At 44.5% G+C, this 19,044-nt stretch overlaps 1 protein-coding gene across 1 annotated transcript in view; it reads right to left on the reverse strand.

The window, feature by feature from the left end:
* Positions 1–19,044, reverse strand: part of LOC149307504 (integrin alpha-11-like) — an 89,722-nt gene that overhangs the window by 36,173 nt on the left and 34,505 nt on the right. Inside the window, exon 4 of the mRNA XM_089539316.1 lies at positions 6,342–6,453. Within this exon, the coding sequence (XP_089395442.1) occupies positions 6,342–6,453 (112 nt within the window). The remainder of the gene's footprint in view (positions 1–6,341; positions 6,454–19,044) is intronic.

The following is a 19,044-nucleotide window of genomic DNA, read 5'->3' on the forward strand; positions in this document are numbered from 1 at the left end:
AGAGATGTGAGGAGTGTTAGTGTCTAGGAACAACAACAAAAATGGTCCTAGCAAAGGAATTGGCTCCGGTCAGAGGAGGGCAACCATGTGAAAGGTTTGGAAGCCATGCCCATGAGGAGAGACTTAGGGAGCTGGGGATGTTTAGCCTGGAAAAGAGAAGGTTAAGAGGGGACATGATAGCCCTGTTTAAATATTTGAAGGGATGCCATATTGAAGAAGGAGCAAGCTTGTTTTCTGCTATTCCAGAGACTAGGATATGGAGCAATGGATGCAAACTACAGGAAAAGAGATTCTATCTAAACCTTAGGAAGAACTTCCTGAGAGTAAGAGCTGTTGGAAACTGAAAGATACTGCTGTCTTGGAGGGTGATAGAGCCATTGAATCAATTGGATATACCTACATTTTGTCACCATCCAACCATTCAAGTCAGTGGGTCTACTCTAGTATGGGATGCAGGTTAAACCTTTTCCAAAACTGAATGCTTTCCAACAGAGGCTATTTTATGCCAGGCTCTGTGGCTCCCAGAGCATCTTAGGCAGGAAAATTGGTCCATGGACCTACCCAAATTAGAAAACCCTGCATCTTTAAAAAAAGAAGCAGCCCATTTCACAATGGGGAAAACCCCAAAGGAAGATCCCTTTTAATCTTGAACAAGCCGGGAAGGGACCGCTGTGCAATGTCACAACAAGGGGTTTTTCCTTCCTGTTTGACATTGAGGTCTCCCATCCAAATCTGACACAACTGTAATTTAAACAGATGTTCTCAGCGACCGCAGCTTTGGGACAAGATACTTCTAATTACAGAGCATCATCTAAAATGCGCGGAGTTTAACTCACAACTTGGCACAGGGAGGGTTGTGTTTGAATCATCTCTCCAGTGCTTTTTAAAGGGGGGGGGGGGGAATTATGCCTGTTGATCTAGAAAATTTGGTTGATGGGAACCAAAGCGGGCAGCGGGGGGGGATGAAGTGTGACTTGTCAGCTCCTTGCACCAATGTTTGGGCAATTTTGCATTTGTAAACTGACCAAAAGTACCCCAAACCTGCTGCAGATGTGGCCACTTACTTCTTCCACCCCTAAAGTCTCCCACTCCAACCAAAACAATAATTAAAAAAACAGTCCAAAACGTCCAGCAAAAGTGATGGAGGGGCAACATGGGTTGCAATCGCCCCCATCTCCTTGACAATTCTCAAATGACTAAGGAAGGTCAGAACCACAAGTTTCTAGGAACTAGATCCATATCCAGTGTATTTCTTAAACTCCTGCTAGTAGGGAAAGCCTTAAGGAGGTCAATATGTTTAGGACAACCAAAGCAGGTGCGTCTTAACATTGCTCATAATTTACTTATGGAATTCTATGCCACAAGATACAACAAGATAGCAACAGATGCTCCCTTATGCTGGGATGTTAGACAAAAATTATGGAAAACAATACAGTACAGACTGGCATCCTCTGGTGATGCGCACAGGTGTGCATTGCCATAGACCAGAGGATTAAACTTTGGCACTGTTATGTAACAGAGGTGTTCATGTTGTGCCTACACAAATGGAATTGTGCATCGATGCACATTGTGCATTGGTGTGCAGTTTGCGTGTTGTGCCTTGCACATTGACGCCCATCACATGGGCATTAATGCACCATGTGTATTTAGTCCCATAACATCACAATTCACTAGTGAGGTAGCATTGCACAACTGTCACATGCCTTTGTGAATGTAGTTATGTTCTCATTGCTTAGCATAACATCTCAGCCAAAGTCTATCCAAAGGGGTTTACAGCACCACTATGTTCGAAACCCGTTATGTGCACATTGTGTTCTGAATGCAAGTTGGATGAGGGGAATGGAGTGAGTGTTTTTGCCTTCATTTCTTGCTTATGGATTTTCTGTAAGCTTACAGCTGGGATCAATTTATCTATACATAATAAACACACAAACCCCATTATGTACTACATGCAAATCATTCCATGTATTCACAATAAAGCAGCCTGCTGTACATAAATATACGGTCATCTTGTTAACACATAGAAGCAGAAATATGTACAAAAGTGTTGCATATGGACATGTCTAGGAGGAGGCAACCAGGACAATGTTCTGATCTATATATTGCAGTCAAATCCTTGAAAATAGACCTTATCCGGGTCTTGTGGATTGCAGCCCATTATATGGGAGGGTTTTGTTCAATTCAGTTTAATTTTTGAAAGGCTTTTGTTCATTTAAAAAAGCAGTCTCATAAAATGCATGCTCTGTGCATACAACAGACATCACTAAGAGGGCTAGGCAAAAGTATCTGATGTATGCATTTTCTGCATACACTTTTTCTTCTCCAGAGTCCACTAAAAACAATCCACTTTGACTGCAAGGATGCAATTCTAGAAGGACTCTAAGCGGTGATTTGGTTGGGACTGTATCCAGGTAGAATTTGCAGTCATGAGACTTTATAGTAAGATTAGGAAGTTGAAAATTATCTAGCTGAGCCTTGCACATTCCACACATACCCACAGCTTGTAAAAGTTACTTTTTCTGACTACCAGTGCCCAAAATCTCCCTGGCAGTTGGCTGGGGGGGATTCTGGGAGCTATAGTCCTGACATAACTTTCCCTTCCATCTTCCCATCCCTTCAAAAAGATGCCATCCTTTCCCAAATCCCCGACTGATGCCTCCAGCTGTCAGCCAGACCTCCAAAGACCCACAGCCAAGACTGCTGGGGAAATTGGTTTTGCAGATCAGAACCATTATTGCTGGAAATCTTGGAAGCAGTTCAGACTGCTTGGCCTCCCCTGAGTGCCTTCCCTTCTTCCAAATTACAGTAAGACGGAGGACGTCATGTCTGCCTTGGAGCGCTCTTATTACCCCAAGTATTTGGAGATTTAAGGCCAACTTCTCTGAGTTCCCAGGTTGGAAGGATCAGGCCTCCTTCAGGTTCCTGCTTGGTCATTCAGCCCAAGGATGAGAGAGAGAGACTAGAGAGCCGCAGACCTATTTTGTAGGTTGAAAATGTGGCAGCCGATGGCATCCATCTGAAGGGAGCAGTGGATCTACCCTTGGCTTTTATTCTAGACTCTCAAGTTGCTTTAAACCCCTGGGTTTTATGCCCAGCTTTAAAGGAGCTCATATACTGAATGCTATCAACAAAAATGGGTTTGAGACATTGGAGAGCTCTCTGGAAATTTGGAATGCAAACTCAAAGTAGATTCAGCAAACCCCACATCGCTTGCTCTCTCCTGTTGCAGAGCATGCAGGGGAGGTCATTGAGAAGGGTGCGGTATGCATCAACCACAGATGCATCATACACTGATGATGATGATGATGATGATGATGATGATGATGATGATGATGCCTCCCTTCTTTGCTCAGCCCCTGCATACATGCCCAGAAACATCTCATGGAGTTTCTTAAAACATGTGCCTGCCAGTCCTTTCTAGTTAATTTCCAGATATGCTCTGCATCACTCCCATTTCTCATGAATTTCAGGTTTCACATCTCTTCTTGCAGCCACTGGTTAATTCAGAATGGCCTCCCCAACAGTATCCTATGGCCAAGAACCTACAGTGGGCCCTTGTTATCTACTGGGGTTTGGTTCCAGGACCATACCGAAATCTCTGGATGCTCAAGTCCCCTTATATACAATGGTGTCCCTTATATAAAATGGCAAAATCAAGGTTTGATTTTTGCAATTTTGTTTTTTTTTAAATGCAAGCCGTGGATGGTTGAATCCCTCAATGCAAAATCTGTGGATAAGGAGGGCCAACTGTACTTAGGGTTTGTGAATTGCAAACCTCCGCTTGCATTGACGGTGCTATGCTACCCTTGTGTTGAACGATAACACTTGCAACTAAATTCACACCTGAATGCAAAACTGAATTTATGGCTGAATGCACATGGCACTCTGTGTATTGGTACCAAGTTAGAACTCCTAAATTTCGTTTATATGCCTATAACATTTCTTTCTGCTGGGAGCAAAGGAATGCCAAAATGAACCAGGACCAGGAAATGTCTATCCAGACAATTTAATTATCTGCCCCGACTTTTTGCTTATCTCTGCGCCTTAGATCAGGAGAAACCCAACGCAGATCTGTGTTAGGATCCTTGCCAGAGGGATCTATAAAACCTTCACAATGTACATATATCAGGTTAAGTTACCAACATGTGCGCGGAGATTAGATTCAATGGCTCGAGTTACAACAGACAGAACACCTGCTAAAAAGGTTTCAGAGTTTTCCAACTAGACGAAGAGAATGTTATCCTGCAACCCTGATGCAACTTGGTTTATACTGACAGCTAGTGACGGCGCTCATCAGAAAAGGGAAAAAAGGGAGCCAAAACGCGTGCACTTATTTTCTTTTTTAAGAGACACAAGGAGCCAAATGCACTAACTTAGGAAAGAATGAGCTTAAGATGGCCCTGATCTGGAAAGACAATGACAACCCGAGATGAGCTAATGCCTTGGCTGGAGTTGAGAGCCGCGCAAATGGCTTCTCCCCACCTCTCTTGGAATTTGCTAATCCTGAGGTTTTCTTCTCATAGTTTCCATGACCGCAAAGTCAGACCTTGAAGCCCCCTTCCCAAAATGTGTAGCACTTGGCCCTCTGCCCTGGAGATGGATGCCAATGAAGAAACCAGCCCTTTGCATGCAAGCACACATTTGCAGGGATCCAGGTAGCAAATAAATAGGAGTCAAAGAGGCATCGCTTGCCCTCCTTGAAGCAAAGGGAGAGATTATTTGGGGAAGGTGGGATTTAGCTACTCTTGAAAGAGTGGGCTTCTTGGGGGGAAATGCATCTCTTCCTCTAGATACACACCAGGCAGAATCCTGATGGTTATTTTATGCAGGAATAGGCAGTGTGGCCTAGTGGATTGAGCATTGGCCTATAATAAATAATAATAAATAGTAATATTTTTATTTATATCCTGCCTCTCTGTCCGAAACAACTAGGGCGGCTTACAATTTAAAACACTACAATCCCATATCCCAGTATCCCACCCACCCCCTAAAATAATTCACAGCTTAAAACATAACTTAAGCAAATCAAACAGTGGTTATATTACAGATTCGGAGGGGTAACAGTTTCCGATTTTTGTGGCCTGTATCTATTCGGGAAAGGCCTGCCTGTCAATGGAGATTTATGCTATGCTCCTGGAACCAAATTCCAGCAGATACCAAGGGCCCATTGTACTTCCATTTACAAGTAACTTTTCCAAGCTCACAATCTGGTGTGTGTGTGTGTGTGTGTGTGTGTGTGTATATATATATATAGTGACAAGTTGGTGAATCCATTTAAAGTGTGTGTGTGTCTGTACACACCAACTTCTCACTTTCTATTCCCCAAACAGCCAATATTTATGTATGTGACATACATTTTTTTTAGGGGGGATTATTTTTTATTTTTGGAAAAGGCGCAGCCTTCGAACCCATCCAAGACACTAAGCAAACTTAAATTCCTCTTCAGATACTTGGTGGGAGGCCAGGGACTGGAATTGTTCTTCTGAGTTATACCAGCCTTTCCTTTGGAGCAGATTTCCCCCAGATTGTTTCATTTCGGCCGCTTCTCCTTCCAAAGGCCTCCCGCTTTCAGGAGCCCTTGGAAAACCTGCCGGCTGCCAGCAGCCAGCGATGACGGTCATCTGGTTTTCCCTTTTAAACATCAAGTTGTGGTTTGGCTTTGGGGCTCTGTGCATTTCCCATCCTCTCCAGCGCCAATTCCAGACCCAGGAGAGCTGGACGGCCGCTGGGCACCGCACTGCCCTCATGCCACCAAATCCATGCGTCCCTCGGTTTTGTAGTATAGAAGCCTTGTTTGTTTAGTGAGTCATGTTTTAACCATCGTGAGTCATGGTGGCTTTACGACAGCATTTCTCTTTTTGATTTATTTTTTGGGCGGTTGTGGGAAAGAGGAGGAAAAATAAAAAGACATGTTCAGCCACTTTCTTTACTTGGGGGATATAATATTTCAGGCATTCGAAGAGAAGGAAAGACATGGAAGGCCTGGCTCTCCCTGGAGATCTAGCATTTGCATAACAATTTATTCAACTATTTATAACAAGTCCTATATCATAGGCTCAATAGGGTGGCTGCTGTACTAGAGAATTAATGCAGTTTGATGCCACTATAACTGCCCTGGCTCTATGCTATGGGATTCTGGGAATTGTAGTTGGTTGTGGCACCAGAGCTCTCTGACACAGAAGGCTAAATAACGAACAACCCCCCCAAAAAAATCACAGCATTTGGATGAGCAAATCCACAACCATTGCAGACACCACAAACAACTCATTATGTGCCATAAGGCTAAAAAGCGATGTCACGGCGGAAACGTTTACTAGAGGAATGAAAGAGTATTCACTTACCATTTCTTCCCATTGATTTCATGCTGCTGAACGGTGTAGCCAAAATACGCTTCTTTGGAGCCTGGTATAATTCGTGGCCTTTTGGTGTCGATGTTGAAGGTATCGCAGAACCCTTAAAGAAGGAAACGTGGAAAGAGCTTAGCTGCACAAGGAGGAGGAGGCCAAGATGGCTGTTCCAAATTGACAAAAGCAATGCAATTACAAATAAGGAAGCAAGTACATTTGAGGTTTTGCATTCATTTTTTTCCAATTTCAGTTTTAAATCTCTCATCCAAAATACTGCAAGGGAGTCTTCTATCTTTCTGTTAGCCTCAAAGGTGCTGCAAGATCCCTTTGCAAAAAGGGAAGATGTTGCCTAAGACCAAGATTGGTGGATGACCCTATGAATGATGGAAGAAGTTTTGGAAGGTGGTCTATGCAGGCTGGGAACCAGTAAGGAAATGGGATAAACTGGCCAAGAGCATCCCCACGATGCTGGGGTGCTAACCAAAGTTATCCATGCATCATGTACCAGGAAGCCATTGTCTCCTTTCAACCCACTGTTGGCGGATTGGAGTTTGTGGATATGTTCCAGTTCATCTGTTTCTCTTTCCAGTCATCCTTTGTAGTTTTTGTTTTGTTTTAAGGTCAAAGATGGAATAGCACATCACACAAGTTCCTTAGTAGAAGGAACATCCCTAAAAGCTAGCAGTAGTTGGAAGGAAATCCACTCAGGGTTTGATTTCAGAGCTCTCCAAGGTCCTGAACCCATTGAGCACCTTGGACATCTCCTTTAACTCTCACCCAGTACTCAGTTCCGAGATCTCAGAGGTACCATTGGGATGCAAAGCAATGAACTCAGGGGCCTTTGGCTTTCTAGTCCTCTCTCTGCACAGACAGCCTCCTGTTAAAGCCATCAAGGGGTCCTCCATTGTTCCTGAGACTCTCCCCCGACAGAGACTTAAAGGGGCTCTGCTATTCTGGAAACAGACTCCTTAATCTTCAGACCTATCTCAGCTCCTTGTCTGACTCTTTGCTTCTGCCTGGATCCTTTGCAGAGAAACCCCTGGGAACTGTAGTACTGCCATAGGACTGAGGTTCTGCAAAAAGAAGACTTTACTACACTGGCTAAGCATGTCAAAGGAACACATAGTTTTGCTTTAGTAAAAAAAGGAGGAGGAAAGATTGAACTGTCTGTATGACCAAGGCTGAGATCCTACTACGTGTTTAAAAGAACAAATAAAACCAGCACGCATCAAAACAATAAATCCATATGTGAAGTCGAAAGCTTTCACAACCAGCAACCATAGTTTTTTGTGGGTTTTTTGGGCTTTGTGTTTTAGAACCTTGAGTGCCTTGGAAAACACTGAAAGAACCTAACACTCTCCTTTTCCTGTTCCTCTTTTTAAAATTGTGGAGCGTTCTGTGCAAAATGCTTCCAAAATTAATAGAAGAAGGAAATAAAGCTCATGAAAAAAAAAAGGAGGTCTAGTGTGCCTTTTTTCAGCTACTGGTGAAACTTAAGCATTTATTAGGAAGTCACCATAGCAACTCCCAAACGGCCAAAGATACACAGAGTTTCCTCTGAACCGCACACAAAGGGTAGAAAGTGATGCCCGGAAATTACGGACGACGAATCCATAATTCAGCAACTCTGAGGTTCATATTAGGCCAATGGAAATTCTGCAGGGATTATCTTGATGTCCTGGACGGTTTTTAAGAATGATTTAATATGTAAGAGGCAGGGATTTCTTTCCAATAGGTGTGAGTCACTGAAAAATCGTACATTGGGAATGAGAAATGTTGTGAGTTTAAGATGTACATCAATATTGAAACCAGAGAATTTCAGTATCAATGTATGTTTGGTACAAAGCAGAGATAATGAAACCAGTGCCGACTGATCGAATCAAGAAGAGATATAGAAAGACTTCTGTTACAATCGCAGCAGCGAGAATAATATATTTGAACTATTTCAAATTATTTCATCGATTCATTAAACCACTGAAATAAAACAAATGCTCAGAGACAGTAGCAGATGTTGACTTCTGCCTTGGGCTTTCATCGGACCTTAAAACGAACCGTGCAAAATGCGATCAAAAATCCACCCAAGCAGCAATACCTTTAATGGCCAACCAAAAGGCACGGTATTTTGGGTTGGCCGATAAAGGGACCTCTGTTCAGTGGATTTTTGATTGGATTTGCTATATGGCCAATGCGGCTGTCCCTGGATGTTTTGGTGCAAAATTCCGAACCTATTTCAGGGATAGGGTTTCAGCACAGCGGATAGCTCCTTTGCAATGGGTTTCCCATCCATCCAGCCTGGAAGCCAATAGCTCCAATGACTTGAACCCAAGTCCTGCTGTTGACTCCAAACCCCATTGCTGACCCTAAGCACAAGTATCAGACTCTACCCCAGATGTCTTCACTTGCTCTGTTCCTTCCCTGATGATCCATTTTAGATCGTAAGCTTCTTGGGGCAAGGAACTGTTCTCTTTGTAAAGGACCCTGAATATAGAAGGTGTTGAATCAGCCGTTCTCAACCTGTGGGTCATGACCCCTTTCACAGGGGTCACCTAAGACCATTGGAAAAGACATATTTCTGATGGTCTTAGGAATAATTTTATGGTTGGGGTTCACCACAACATGAGGAACTGTATTAAAAGGTCACAGCATTAGGAAGGTTGAGAACCACTGTGTTAAATGAATAAATAGTATTCATTATTATTATTGTTAATGAGAATAGAAAAGGTAAATTCAAAAGGCAGGGTGAAAATGGATTAGGAACTGGAGTGCTGGATCGGTCAATTGCAAGGATGCTGCTGAAATGCTTACAAGTCAAGATGAAAGAAATGGGTGCCATAAGAAAAAGCTGTTTAGACTAGCCTTCCCCATTTGGCTCTCCAGATGTATGGGATTGCAACACCCATCATCTCCAGCCAGACTTTTGGGGATGCTGAATTTGGACAGCTTAATAGGCTGGACAGAGAAATAAATGCTTTAAGGCCAGGACTCAGGCAGCTGAGATGGCTTTTGTTAGTGAAGTACATATGTAACTCATGTGCTCAACCAGGAATATAATACAATTGGACCGAGAGTCCAAATGTGGAACCAAATGTACCTCTGCATCTGTGCCTATGCACCCATGTACATGACAGAATGCACATGATGTACTCCATGCATAATGTGCATGGTAGCATTTCATGTATTCCATCTCCATAACTGAATACAGATATTCTGCACCGGACAAGAATGCCCAACCCTTTCCAAAGGGTAACAGATGCATTTGTAAGACACCAACAAGATCCTGTCCCTTCTCCGTTGCCCAGGAGAGCAAAATATGCTAGTAGCAGTAGGGTTGGATCAAGAGCATCTGCACTGCCAACTATACTGGTGAGAATGAAGCTGTATTATTTGCTGCCTTATTTATCGGGAGGCAGCCCTGCTGAGTCTGTGAATTGCCTCTTTGGACGAATGTTGCATTGGAGGTACTGTGGTTACTCTGTGGTGGCCCATGCGCTCAAGGAAGGCATTTCTAGACAATGTCATCATCAGGCCAGAGACATCTGTGCCAAGTTCAGTCCAATGCTGGTCACAGTAGCTCTAGTCAAGGAGGCCTCCGCAATTCACCGGCCAAAGGTTTCCAGCCCATCGAAAACACCAGCACCTTGTCTCTTCCTCCTCTCTTCTCCAAATCCATGATGTGAGACCATTGCACTCTGACTGTTCCCACACTTGTGTCAAGGAAACCGGGGATGTGGTGACTTTGTGTTGCTCAGTTTGTTTTATTGTGGTGCTGGAGGAGAGTCCTCTACAGATACCATGGGCTGCCAAAATGACCAATAAATGGTCTTAACCAGGACCAAACTCTCACTAAAAGCCAACTCTTGAGGCTGTTGTCTCATTAGAAAAGATGACAATGCTTGACAAAGTGAGAAGCAGCTAGAGAAGAGGAAGACCACTTTACAGGTTACAAACCCCAGTTCAGCAATGTAAACCCACTTGCAACCTTGGACAAGTCACACTCTCTCAGAGGATGGCAATGGCAAAATTTGCCCAAACAACCCCATGATAGGTTCAGCTTAGGGCCACCATGAGATGGACTGGACTTGAAGGCAGATGACGACAACAACAACAGAAAGACTCCATCTAGGATGCCATAGCCCTAACTTTGCAAGACCTGAACAGGGTTTCTTGGAGGTCTCTCATTCAGCTTTCATTTGACACCAATTAACAGCAAATTGTGAGAAAGGAAGCTGAGTCTCCTCTTGCATCGCTGCCTTCTCCATATCTAAGTGGAGTGTTTTGCTATTTACGAAGCAGTTTCCAGCCCTCTAAGGAGTGAAATTCTGGATTCTCATGATTATTATAAGAATAAAAGTACTCCAAGGCAGACTATTGGGATGCAGATTGTCCTGCTTTCTCCATTGTCCCAGGGCATCTGGTGGATTACCTTCAAGAAGCTCCCTTAGGATCAATAGTCATGAAATGATGGGGTTAAAAGCTACCATCTCGACTATTTGTACCCTTTAAGCAAGGCAACCCACTTTGTACTACAACATTGTGTAGTTTAGGCTGACTTAGCTTATTCTCTCTCTCTCTCTCATTGTGGTTCACTTCTTTCCTTATGCCTCCAAAATGGATGCTACAGCATCAATAGTCTAACTGATGAGAAATAAATATATCGAAATCTGCTTGCAGTCTGTAAATTGATCCCTTGCAATGCGCCAATGGGGTTTTGTTGCTGTGTGCCTTCAAGTCATTTCTGACTTATGGCAACCTGAAGGTGAATGTATCATAGGGATTTCTTGGCAAGATTCATTTAGAGAGGCTTTGCTTTGCCCCCCTCTAAGGCTGATATAATGATGATGATGATGATGATGATGATGATGATGATGATGATGATTTATACGCTGCCTCTCCACCAGGATCAAGGTGGCTTACAAAGCAGACAAAAATGAAAAGACATACAATATAAAGTGTGTGACTTGCCCAAAGTCACCTAGCGGGTTTCTATGGCTGTTCAGGGATTCAAACCCGGGTCTCTAGAGTCCAAACCACTACACCATGCTGGATCTAATGGGATTTTAAGCATGCACAAAGGACCCATTGGATTGAAACGGAAAGGCGACCTGATGGAGTGGTTGCGACTGTGGCCTAACAAAGTGACAATGCCGCTTCTTCCAGTGAAACTGATTCCCTCCAAAAGGGCCAACCCTAGATGGGAAAGGACCAGCCCACTGCAATGCTCAGCTGGGCTGAAAGCAAAACACCAAAATCTGTCCACGTGTAAAACACATAATTCCAGGCTTCTGCAGCAGCCACAATAATGTGCTTCACTTTGGCTGCCTTTGGAAATTCCAAACTTTGGAACATTTGGGGAAACATACATGCTAACGTTGGCAAAGATGTCAGTTTGATGCCACTTTGCCCAAAAAGGAGCAGGAAGGGCATTCCTTTTGTCCTAAAATCTCAAACATGACTTTGGCTTCTGAGCTGAGCTGACCAGAACAGAAGCAAAATAAGGTTTGCTCTTTGCAGCAGCCCCTCTGCATGACTTTTTCTCCTGCCGCACAATATAGCAGGGTTTAAATTTGCAGGAAGGCAGCCAATAATAAGTTGAAAATTCCCTCTCTTGCCCTCCTCCTCTTCTGTAACTCAATCCGCCGCCTTGAGCCACGCATCAAACCATATGTGAAAAAGCAAAGCTGCTGCTTAAGAAAAAAGAACAAGCACCTAGAAAACGCTGCTTTGGCAAAGTTATGGGCTGCATTTTCATAAATCCTTTTTTGCCCCTTAAGCAAAAAGGGAGAGGGAAAGAGAGGGAAGGCGAGAAAGAGAGAAACTTTGAAAACTTAAGCAAAAACTCCATTAAGAAGTCCCTCACACCAAAGAAAGCACAAAAGGAGACACACTGGGAAAAGACGTCAAAACTTGGATCCACAAATGCCTCCAAAGTCAAGGCATTCTGAGATACACAGAATTTCCTTCCCTCTTCACTTCTTCCCCCCAAGCTTCCTTTCAAGAAAAAAGGAAAGGCTCCTGATGCTTCCTAGGGAGAGGCATCTCTTGCTGTGCCCATGATTCTAATAAAATATATCTCTCAGCAATCCCAACTTGTTGCTGACCTCAGCACTTCCTTTCTCCCTAGTTGGCCAGCTGAAGCGTGCACCGCTATGTGCCTGCTTTGCGCAATAAATCTGCTGTTTCCAAAATGCCCTGAAGGCTTACCTGGCAGGAGGCAGAGAGCCCAGGCGACCGCCAGCCCTCTGGGGAAGTCCATGGGAGTCCTGCTGGAGGTCTCTGGAGGCCCTGGTCAGCCTGGCCAAACATCCACTGAAGGCCAGACGGAGGCTGCGCTCGGAGAAAGAGCTCTCCGCTGATCCTTCAGGCTTCTCCTTGCTCTGTGACAGAAGGAGCTCCTTCAAGGGAAGTGGGAGGGAATTCATAGGAGGAGGTCCAGGAGCAGAAGTCGAGAGCAAAGAGAAGCAGGACAAATTCCCAGCAACCTCGACTGGGCCACCCTGGGAGATGGCGTTCCTTCTCACTGGTTTTATTAGAATCATAGAGTTGGAAGAGACCACAAGGGCCATCCCGTCCAACCCTATTCTGCCATGCAGGAACTCTCCATCAAAGCATCCCCATTGACAGATGGCCATCCAGCCTCTGCTTAAAGACCTATTAGGAAGGAGACTCCACTACACTCTGAGGAAGGAGCGTGTTCCACTGTCGAACAGCCTTTACTGTCAGGAAGTTCTTCCTAATGCTGAGGTGGAATCTCTTTCCCTGTAGTTTGCATCCATTGTTCCATGTACTAGTCTTTGGAGCAGAAGAAAACAAGCTTGCTCCCACCTCAATATGACATCCCTTCAAGTATTTAAACAGGGCTTTCATATCACCCCTTAACTTTCTCTTCTCCAGGTTAAACACCCCCAGCTTCCTAAGTCTCTCCTCATAGGGCTTCATGGTTTCTGGGCCCTTCTCCATTTTGGTTGCCCTCCTCTGGACCTGCTCCACCTTCTCAATGCCTTGAATTGAAGAACTGGACACAATAGTCTTCCAGGTGGGGCCTGACCAAAGCAGAATGGAGTGGCACTATGACTTCCCTTGATCTAGACACTAGACTTCTATTCAGCATTTGACTCATTGTGGTGCTGGAGGAGAGGTCTACAGATACCATGGATCACCAAAATGACCAACAAATGGGCCTTATTGATCAGGACTGAGCTCTCCCTAAAAGCCCACCCTGAGGCTGTAGACTCTTTAGAAAAGGTGACCATGCTTGACAAAGTGAGAGGCAGCAGGAGAAGCAGAAGACCTCTTTACAGATGGAGACCAGGCTAGGAACCCCAGTTCAGCCCTATAAACCCACTGGGCAACCTTGGGCAAGTCACACTCTCTCAGAGGATGGCAGTGGCAAACCTCTTCTGGAGAAACTTTCCAAGAAAACCCCATGAACAACAGCAACATCTTGACAAAACACAGGCCTCTGTCTTCAGCATTGTCATTTTAAAAAAATTCTCCTGTGTGATTTTTTAACACTTTTGCCTGATGAAGAAGCTGATGGAGCTTCAAAAGCTTGCAACATGTATATTGTGCCTTTGGGTTGGCTCCATAATTGTATCACTGTTTTGTGAATTTTGGATGTTATTGTACTTTATGATATTTTTTTGGTCTCAATATTCTTTTCCTTGTACAGGAAAATGCTGTTTTCTGTGCAGCAACCCAAATATGAGAATTTTGTGCACTGCAAATAGTCTTTGGAAACTGTGCAATTCTCAAAGCCTTTCTCACAGTGGCAGTTCAAGGACAAGAAACCCCATAGAAACCCCAAGGAAGGGGGCTAGAAGGCATTCAATGGGGCCCCAGATCTCTATGTTCAGTGTGCAATTCTGGGGAAAGGTCTTGATGCAGTAAGCTTTCAAGGAAGAGATGGATTCCCCAAAATGTTGGTGACTCTAAGCTCTAAAAACCTGGGCCCCTTTTGCCCACCAGCTTATGATTTCTACAGCTAAAATATCCTTGGTGAAAACTCATAATGCCTTCTTTGGTCTCTACATCCCAGGCAGGAAAATCTTCTTCAGGAGGAAAAAATTAAATGGAACATGCACATTATTCTGCTGCTGCCGAAGAAGAAGAATTTAGCCCATGTTTTGGGCTGCCAACTGCCAGCGAAATAATTAAAACAAACCCCTGGCAACAGATGTTTTTTCCACCAGGAAGGGTTGCGGGAGCCAAACCGTCACGGGCCCCCTCCAGCTTTCGCCGTGAAATGAATACCTTGCTAACTCCTCATGACAAATACCCGAAATACCTTTACCAGACCTATATTTTGAGACGTCGGATCCGTTTCCAGTTTGGCCAAGCCACCTGCAAGGGATTCTGCTCCGTCCGTAATAAAGTTTTTTCACAGAAGCCTTGCAGCCGAAGCAGCCTTGGCTCCTGTGAACCTCTTCCAGTGGAAAGGAGAATAATCTATATAAGATTCTTTCTGAGTATTAGCCTCCGAAGCCTGCCAAGATTCTTGCAAAATCTACCCCAGTCTTTCCTTTCAATTTTTGTTTTTGCAAAGTGGAGAGAAGGGGGAAAGAGAAATGAGTGGCAGAATCCCTAAGAGATGGATAAGTCCTAACCAAAAATGATAGAGTAACCCTAAAGGCCTGGCAAGGTGTCAGAGGGCCAGTGATGTACCTTGAAGGAGCAAATATGGAATCCCTTTTGCTGAGGTTTTTCCAAGGCAGGAGGAGACAGGAGAGCTTTCCAAGAGACAGGGAAATCCAGCAAGAAGTGGCTCTGGGAGCCCACCTGGAGCTCATTAATACGGCTGCAGAGGAAAAATTAACTCCATAGTAACCTTGTAGGAGATGCAACGTGGGGCTGGTCCCACTGCCTTTTCTTCTGGGACCTCTTGTCTTCACAACTGTACCAATGGATTTTTATTTCACTCAAACAGTATAAGGCTATGCCAGGAGGGGACTGAGCTTTCCAATGGAGTTCCAACCCATAAGGAACCTTGGAGCTGCAAGGCACCTTCCCTGCAAATAAAAATGCTGTTCTGGGAACAACTCAAGGGCTGAGATCAAACGCTGTGTAGTGTAAATCTCCATATGCATCTAGACACTGATTCATAGATTCCTAGTATCATAGAATAGTTGGAAGGGACGCCAAAGGCCACCTATTCCAACCTTCTCTGCCATAATTTCAGTATTCAAAGGTGGTAGAAGACCTCCAAACAAGGAGAGCTCACCATCTTCCAATTGTGTGGAGTGCCAATGTTGTGCAACCAAACCAAGGCACCAAATGTCCATATGCATCCATGTGCAACAGCCCCACATGTGCAGCTCTGTTTTTGTAACCATGAACTTAATGTAGACACTCCCACAACAGACAAAAAGGTCCACCTGGTTCTGTATTGAAATGCATGCTTGCCTAAGGCACCCATAGGATTCTAGCCATGGCTTCTTTGACTACGCCTCACTTACAATCTGTTTCTGGGTAGCACTAGTAAGCCTCTGGTAGATCTCTCACTTGCCCTGCTTCTGCCTTGGAGATCTCAAAGTAGTTGGGGCAACGCTGCGGCAACAAAACTGAGCAGAGGTGGAGCCAAAGGCAGTGTGTTGGAAGTGGAGCGCCAATGCATGCAATAAGTGACCTCAACAGATAGACAGATAGATAGCCAGGTGGAATCGACCATCATTCCTCTAAGTAATTATGTGACATTGGGCAAGTCACACTCTCTCAGCCTCAGAGTTAGTCAAAGACAAACCTCCTCTGAGGACACCTGCCAAGAAAACTCATGATAGAATCACCATAAATTGGAAATGACTTGGAGGCATGAAACAACAACAACAACAACAACAACAACATTTCAGTAAAAGAAAGTGAAGATAATGTTCATCTGCATAGAAACCAATTCATACATCCTTCTCAAAGTGGAGATCCTCCCTTGCCAGGAATATTTAGATCTTATGATTTCCATGGTAGATTAACCCTGAAAGTGGTCCGCACCCAAAGCGTGGCTCACGGACTTCCAAGGTGCGTAAAGGGATGAAGCAGACCGTTAATAAAATGGTATCGCTCTCCCTGAGGAAATGGTCTCCATAAAATCCTCTGTGCAGATGCAACCCTGCGCTGTGTATGGTTGCAATTAGGATGATATTTTTATCTCTTTCTCTTTGGGCGTTGTGAGCCTGGCAATATTTTTTGCTACCTCCATTCATCTGTCTGGAAGAATTACTTCTTTCATAAAAAGGAATATGTGGCTGGTGGGAAGAAGAGATGAAGCAGCACCTTTGAGATTAACTGGTTTGTTTCAGCATGAAGCTTTGTGGAGGTTAAGCTATTTGATAAAGTTACTTGTTATCTAATGGATAGGGACTGATATTTTGCTCCTTCCCTATTCAGTCCTTGCAGAAGTCAATGTGTGGCTAATATCCAAAGGGAAGGAGGAGGGCCACTGAAATCCTGAAGTCTTTGCTCAGGACTTTTAACCGGGTTTATCCAGTTAAAATCGCGCAATTACTATTAAATTACAATTAAAAATTTTCACACACAGTGGCCATTATCCTGAGAATAACCAGGAATAACCAGGCAATAAACAACAACAAATAATTCACAGAATTTTCCTGTTTATTGCCTGGTTATTCCCGGGTTAATGGTGCTTTCATCACTTTTGATTGCAGTGTCATGTGAACAACTTTAATGCAACTGCACAATTTTTGCGAGACATTCCTGGGATAATGGCACTTTAGTCACGACATCATGTGAAAATCTTAATTGCCAATGCACAATTTTCACAGGATAAACCCCATTTACACTTCCAGCTGTTCCTGTGTGATAAACTCCATATACAGCCTTTATCCCAAGGCTGTTTGCAGACAATGGCATCATTACGGAGGTGAAGGGGATGCGGACCACACCGAGTGACACCATCAGAGGGGATGACACTGAAATGTCCGTCTATAAAACCTTCGCACACAGTTATAACCATAGAGAGGAGGGGTGGGAAGACCATCCAAGCATCTTTTGGGGTGTGCATGGAGGGGAGGAGTAACTCAACTTTTTAAACAGAGAGCAAGAGAGAGTGGTTGTCCTCACAGCCATCAATTAATGGCCAAACTGGGCTTTGAACCCTGGTTTCTGGAGCTGCAGTCCAACATTGAAACCACTCCACCATGTTGGCTCTCCTTAGTGACACAAGCAAGTGTAAGCCCACTTTAGTCTTTTTTTTTTTTGGTCATTGCAATGGATGGTTTTCTCTTCCACTCTGTGCAACAACAATAACACCCCGAACCCATGTTTTTGTTGAGATAGCCTCCCTTGAATGGCCATTTTGTGGTTGTTGGAGAGTGGGTCGGAGAAACATCTGACTATGCCAAACATAGTCCAATGACCTTGTATACCAAGCTCTTGGTGGACAATACCATGGGTTTGCATCTGGCTATGAGGGATTCTGGATATTGTTGTCCAAGAAGGATCTTTCCAATGCTCCAGTAACAGCCTTAGCCTCCATCAGCCTGAGAAACTCCATCATCTGAGTCCTCCCTCCTCATCCTCATCCTCTTTCTTGCTTTCCAAATACTTTTTCTGCGTTCCATGTCTGGTCGGAATGTGTGTTCTGCTGCCTTCACGTTGCACCTGAAAGCCATTTAGCAGAGCTCTCAAGCAATCATCATTTTTGCGCCGGGCCGCACCAATTCAGCGGCGTCTGTTAGAAACATTAAGCCACGCAACTGATCGGTCTCCCCGCTATAGCCTTCGGCAGTCTGTCCCAAGCACACTTTTATTTAATCTGCACTGGGTTCTCTCTCTCATATTCTCTCCGGGGAAGAAACATATTTATGGACTTTTTAGCCACACCAGACTATACATTGTTCCATCCTTCTTGGCAAGGAAGAGGCTGGGGAACGGCTCGTCCGTTCTCAAGACGTCGGTTTCAACTCCATTCTGTGTGAGGAGAAGAACGGAGGAGATGATTTGTCTTGGCCAGCTGCCCCTCAATGAGCTCAGCCCCAAAACCCACACTGAAAATGTTTCTGGATTCGGAGAGGCGACTCAGGCTCAGGCTGGGAAGCCAGATGCTCCAGGCCAGGCATGGCTCTCTTTTCCTATCCTGGAGATGCCCTCTTGTGGAAGGCCAAGGGGTTTCCTTGCTCACTTTCAATACTAGTGTCAGAGGAAAATCCATTGTCATTTGACAGTTTGTTGATGTCAGGCGCCTTCAAGTCATTTCCACCTTATGTCAATCCTAAGGTGACTCTATCATGGGGTTTTCTTGGCAAGATTTGTTCAGAGGACGTTTGCCTTCACCTTCCTCTGAGGCTGCGAGAGTGTGACATGCCCAAGGTCCCCCAATGGGTTGACATGGCCGAACCGGGAATCGAACCCTGGTCCCCACAGTCCAACACTCATGTCCAGAGTCTCCAGAGTCATAGTCCGTTATGCCATGCTGGCTCTCACCATAGGTTTACACACTCACAGAATAACACAGGAAAATCTGGAGCAATGACAGGCGGGTGCCTACCCATGTGTCCTATGGTGTTGCCTGGTGGCACCGTTGTTGGCCCAAGTCATTCCCTCTGAGGTGACAACCAAGTGCCCACCCATGGGATTGACACTGGGCACTTCAATTCTGATCTCAAAGGGAACGACTCATGCCGGCGGTGGCATTGCCACTGCACAATGGGACATATGTGTATAGACAGCATCCCGGTGTTGCTATGTGTGA

Source organism: Sceloporus occidentalis, unplaced genomic scaffold (assembly GCF_023333645.1).
Source record: "Sceloporus occidentalis isolate IW3139 unplaced genomic scaffold, rSceOcc1.0.p SCAF_9, whole genome shotgun sequence".
NCBI lineage: Eukaryota > Metazoa > Chordata > Lepidosauria > Squamata > Phrynosomatidae > Sceloporus > Sceloporus occidentalis.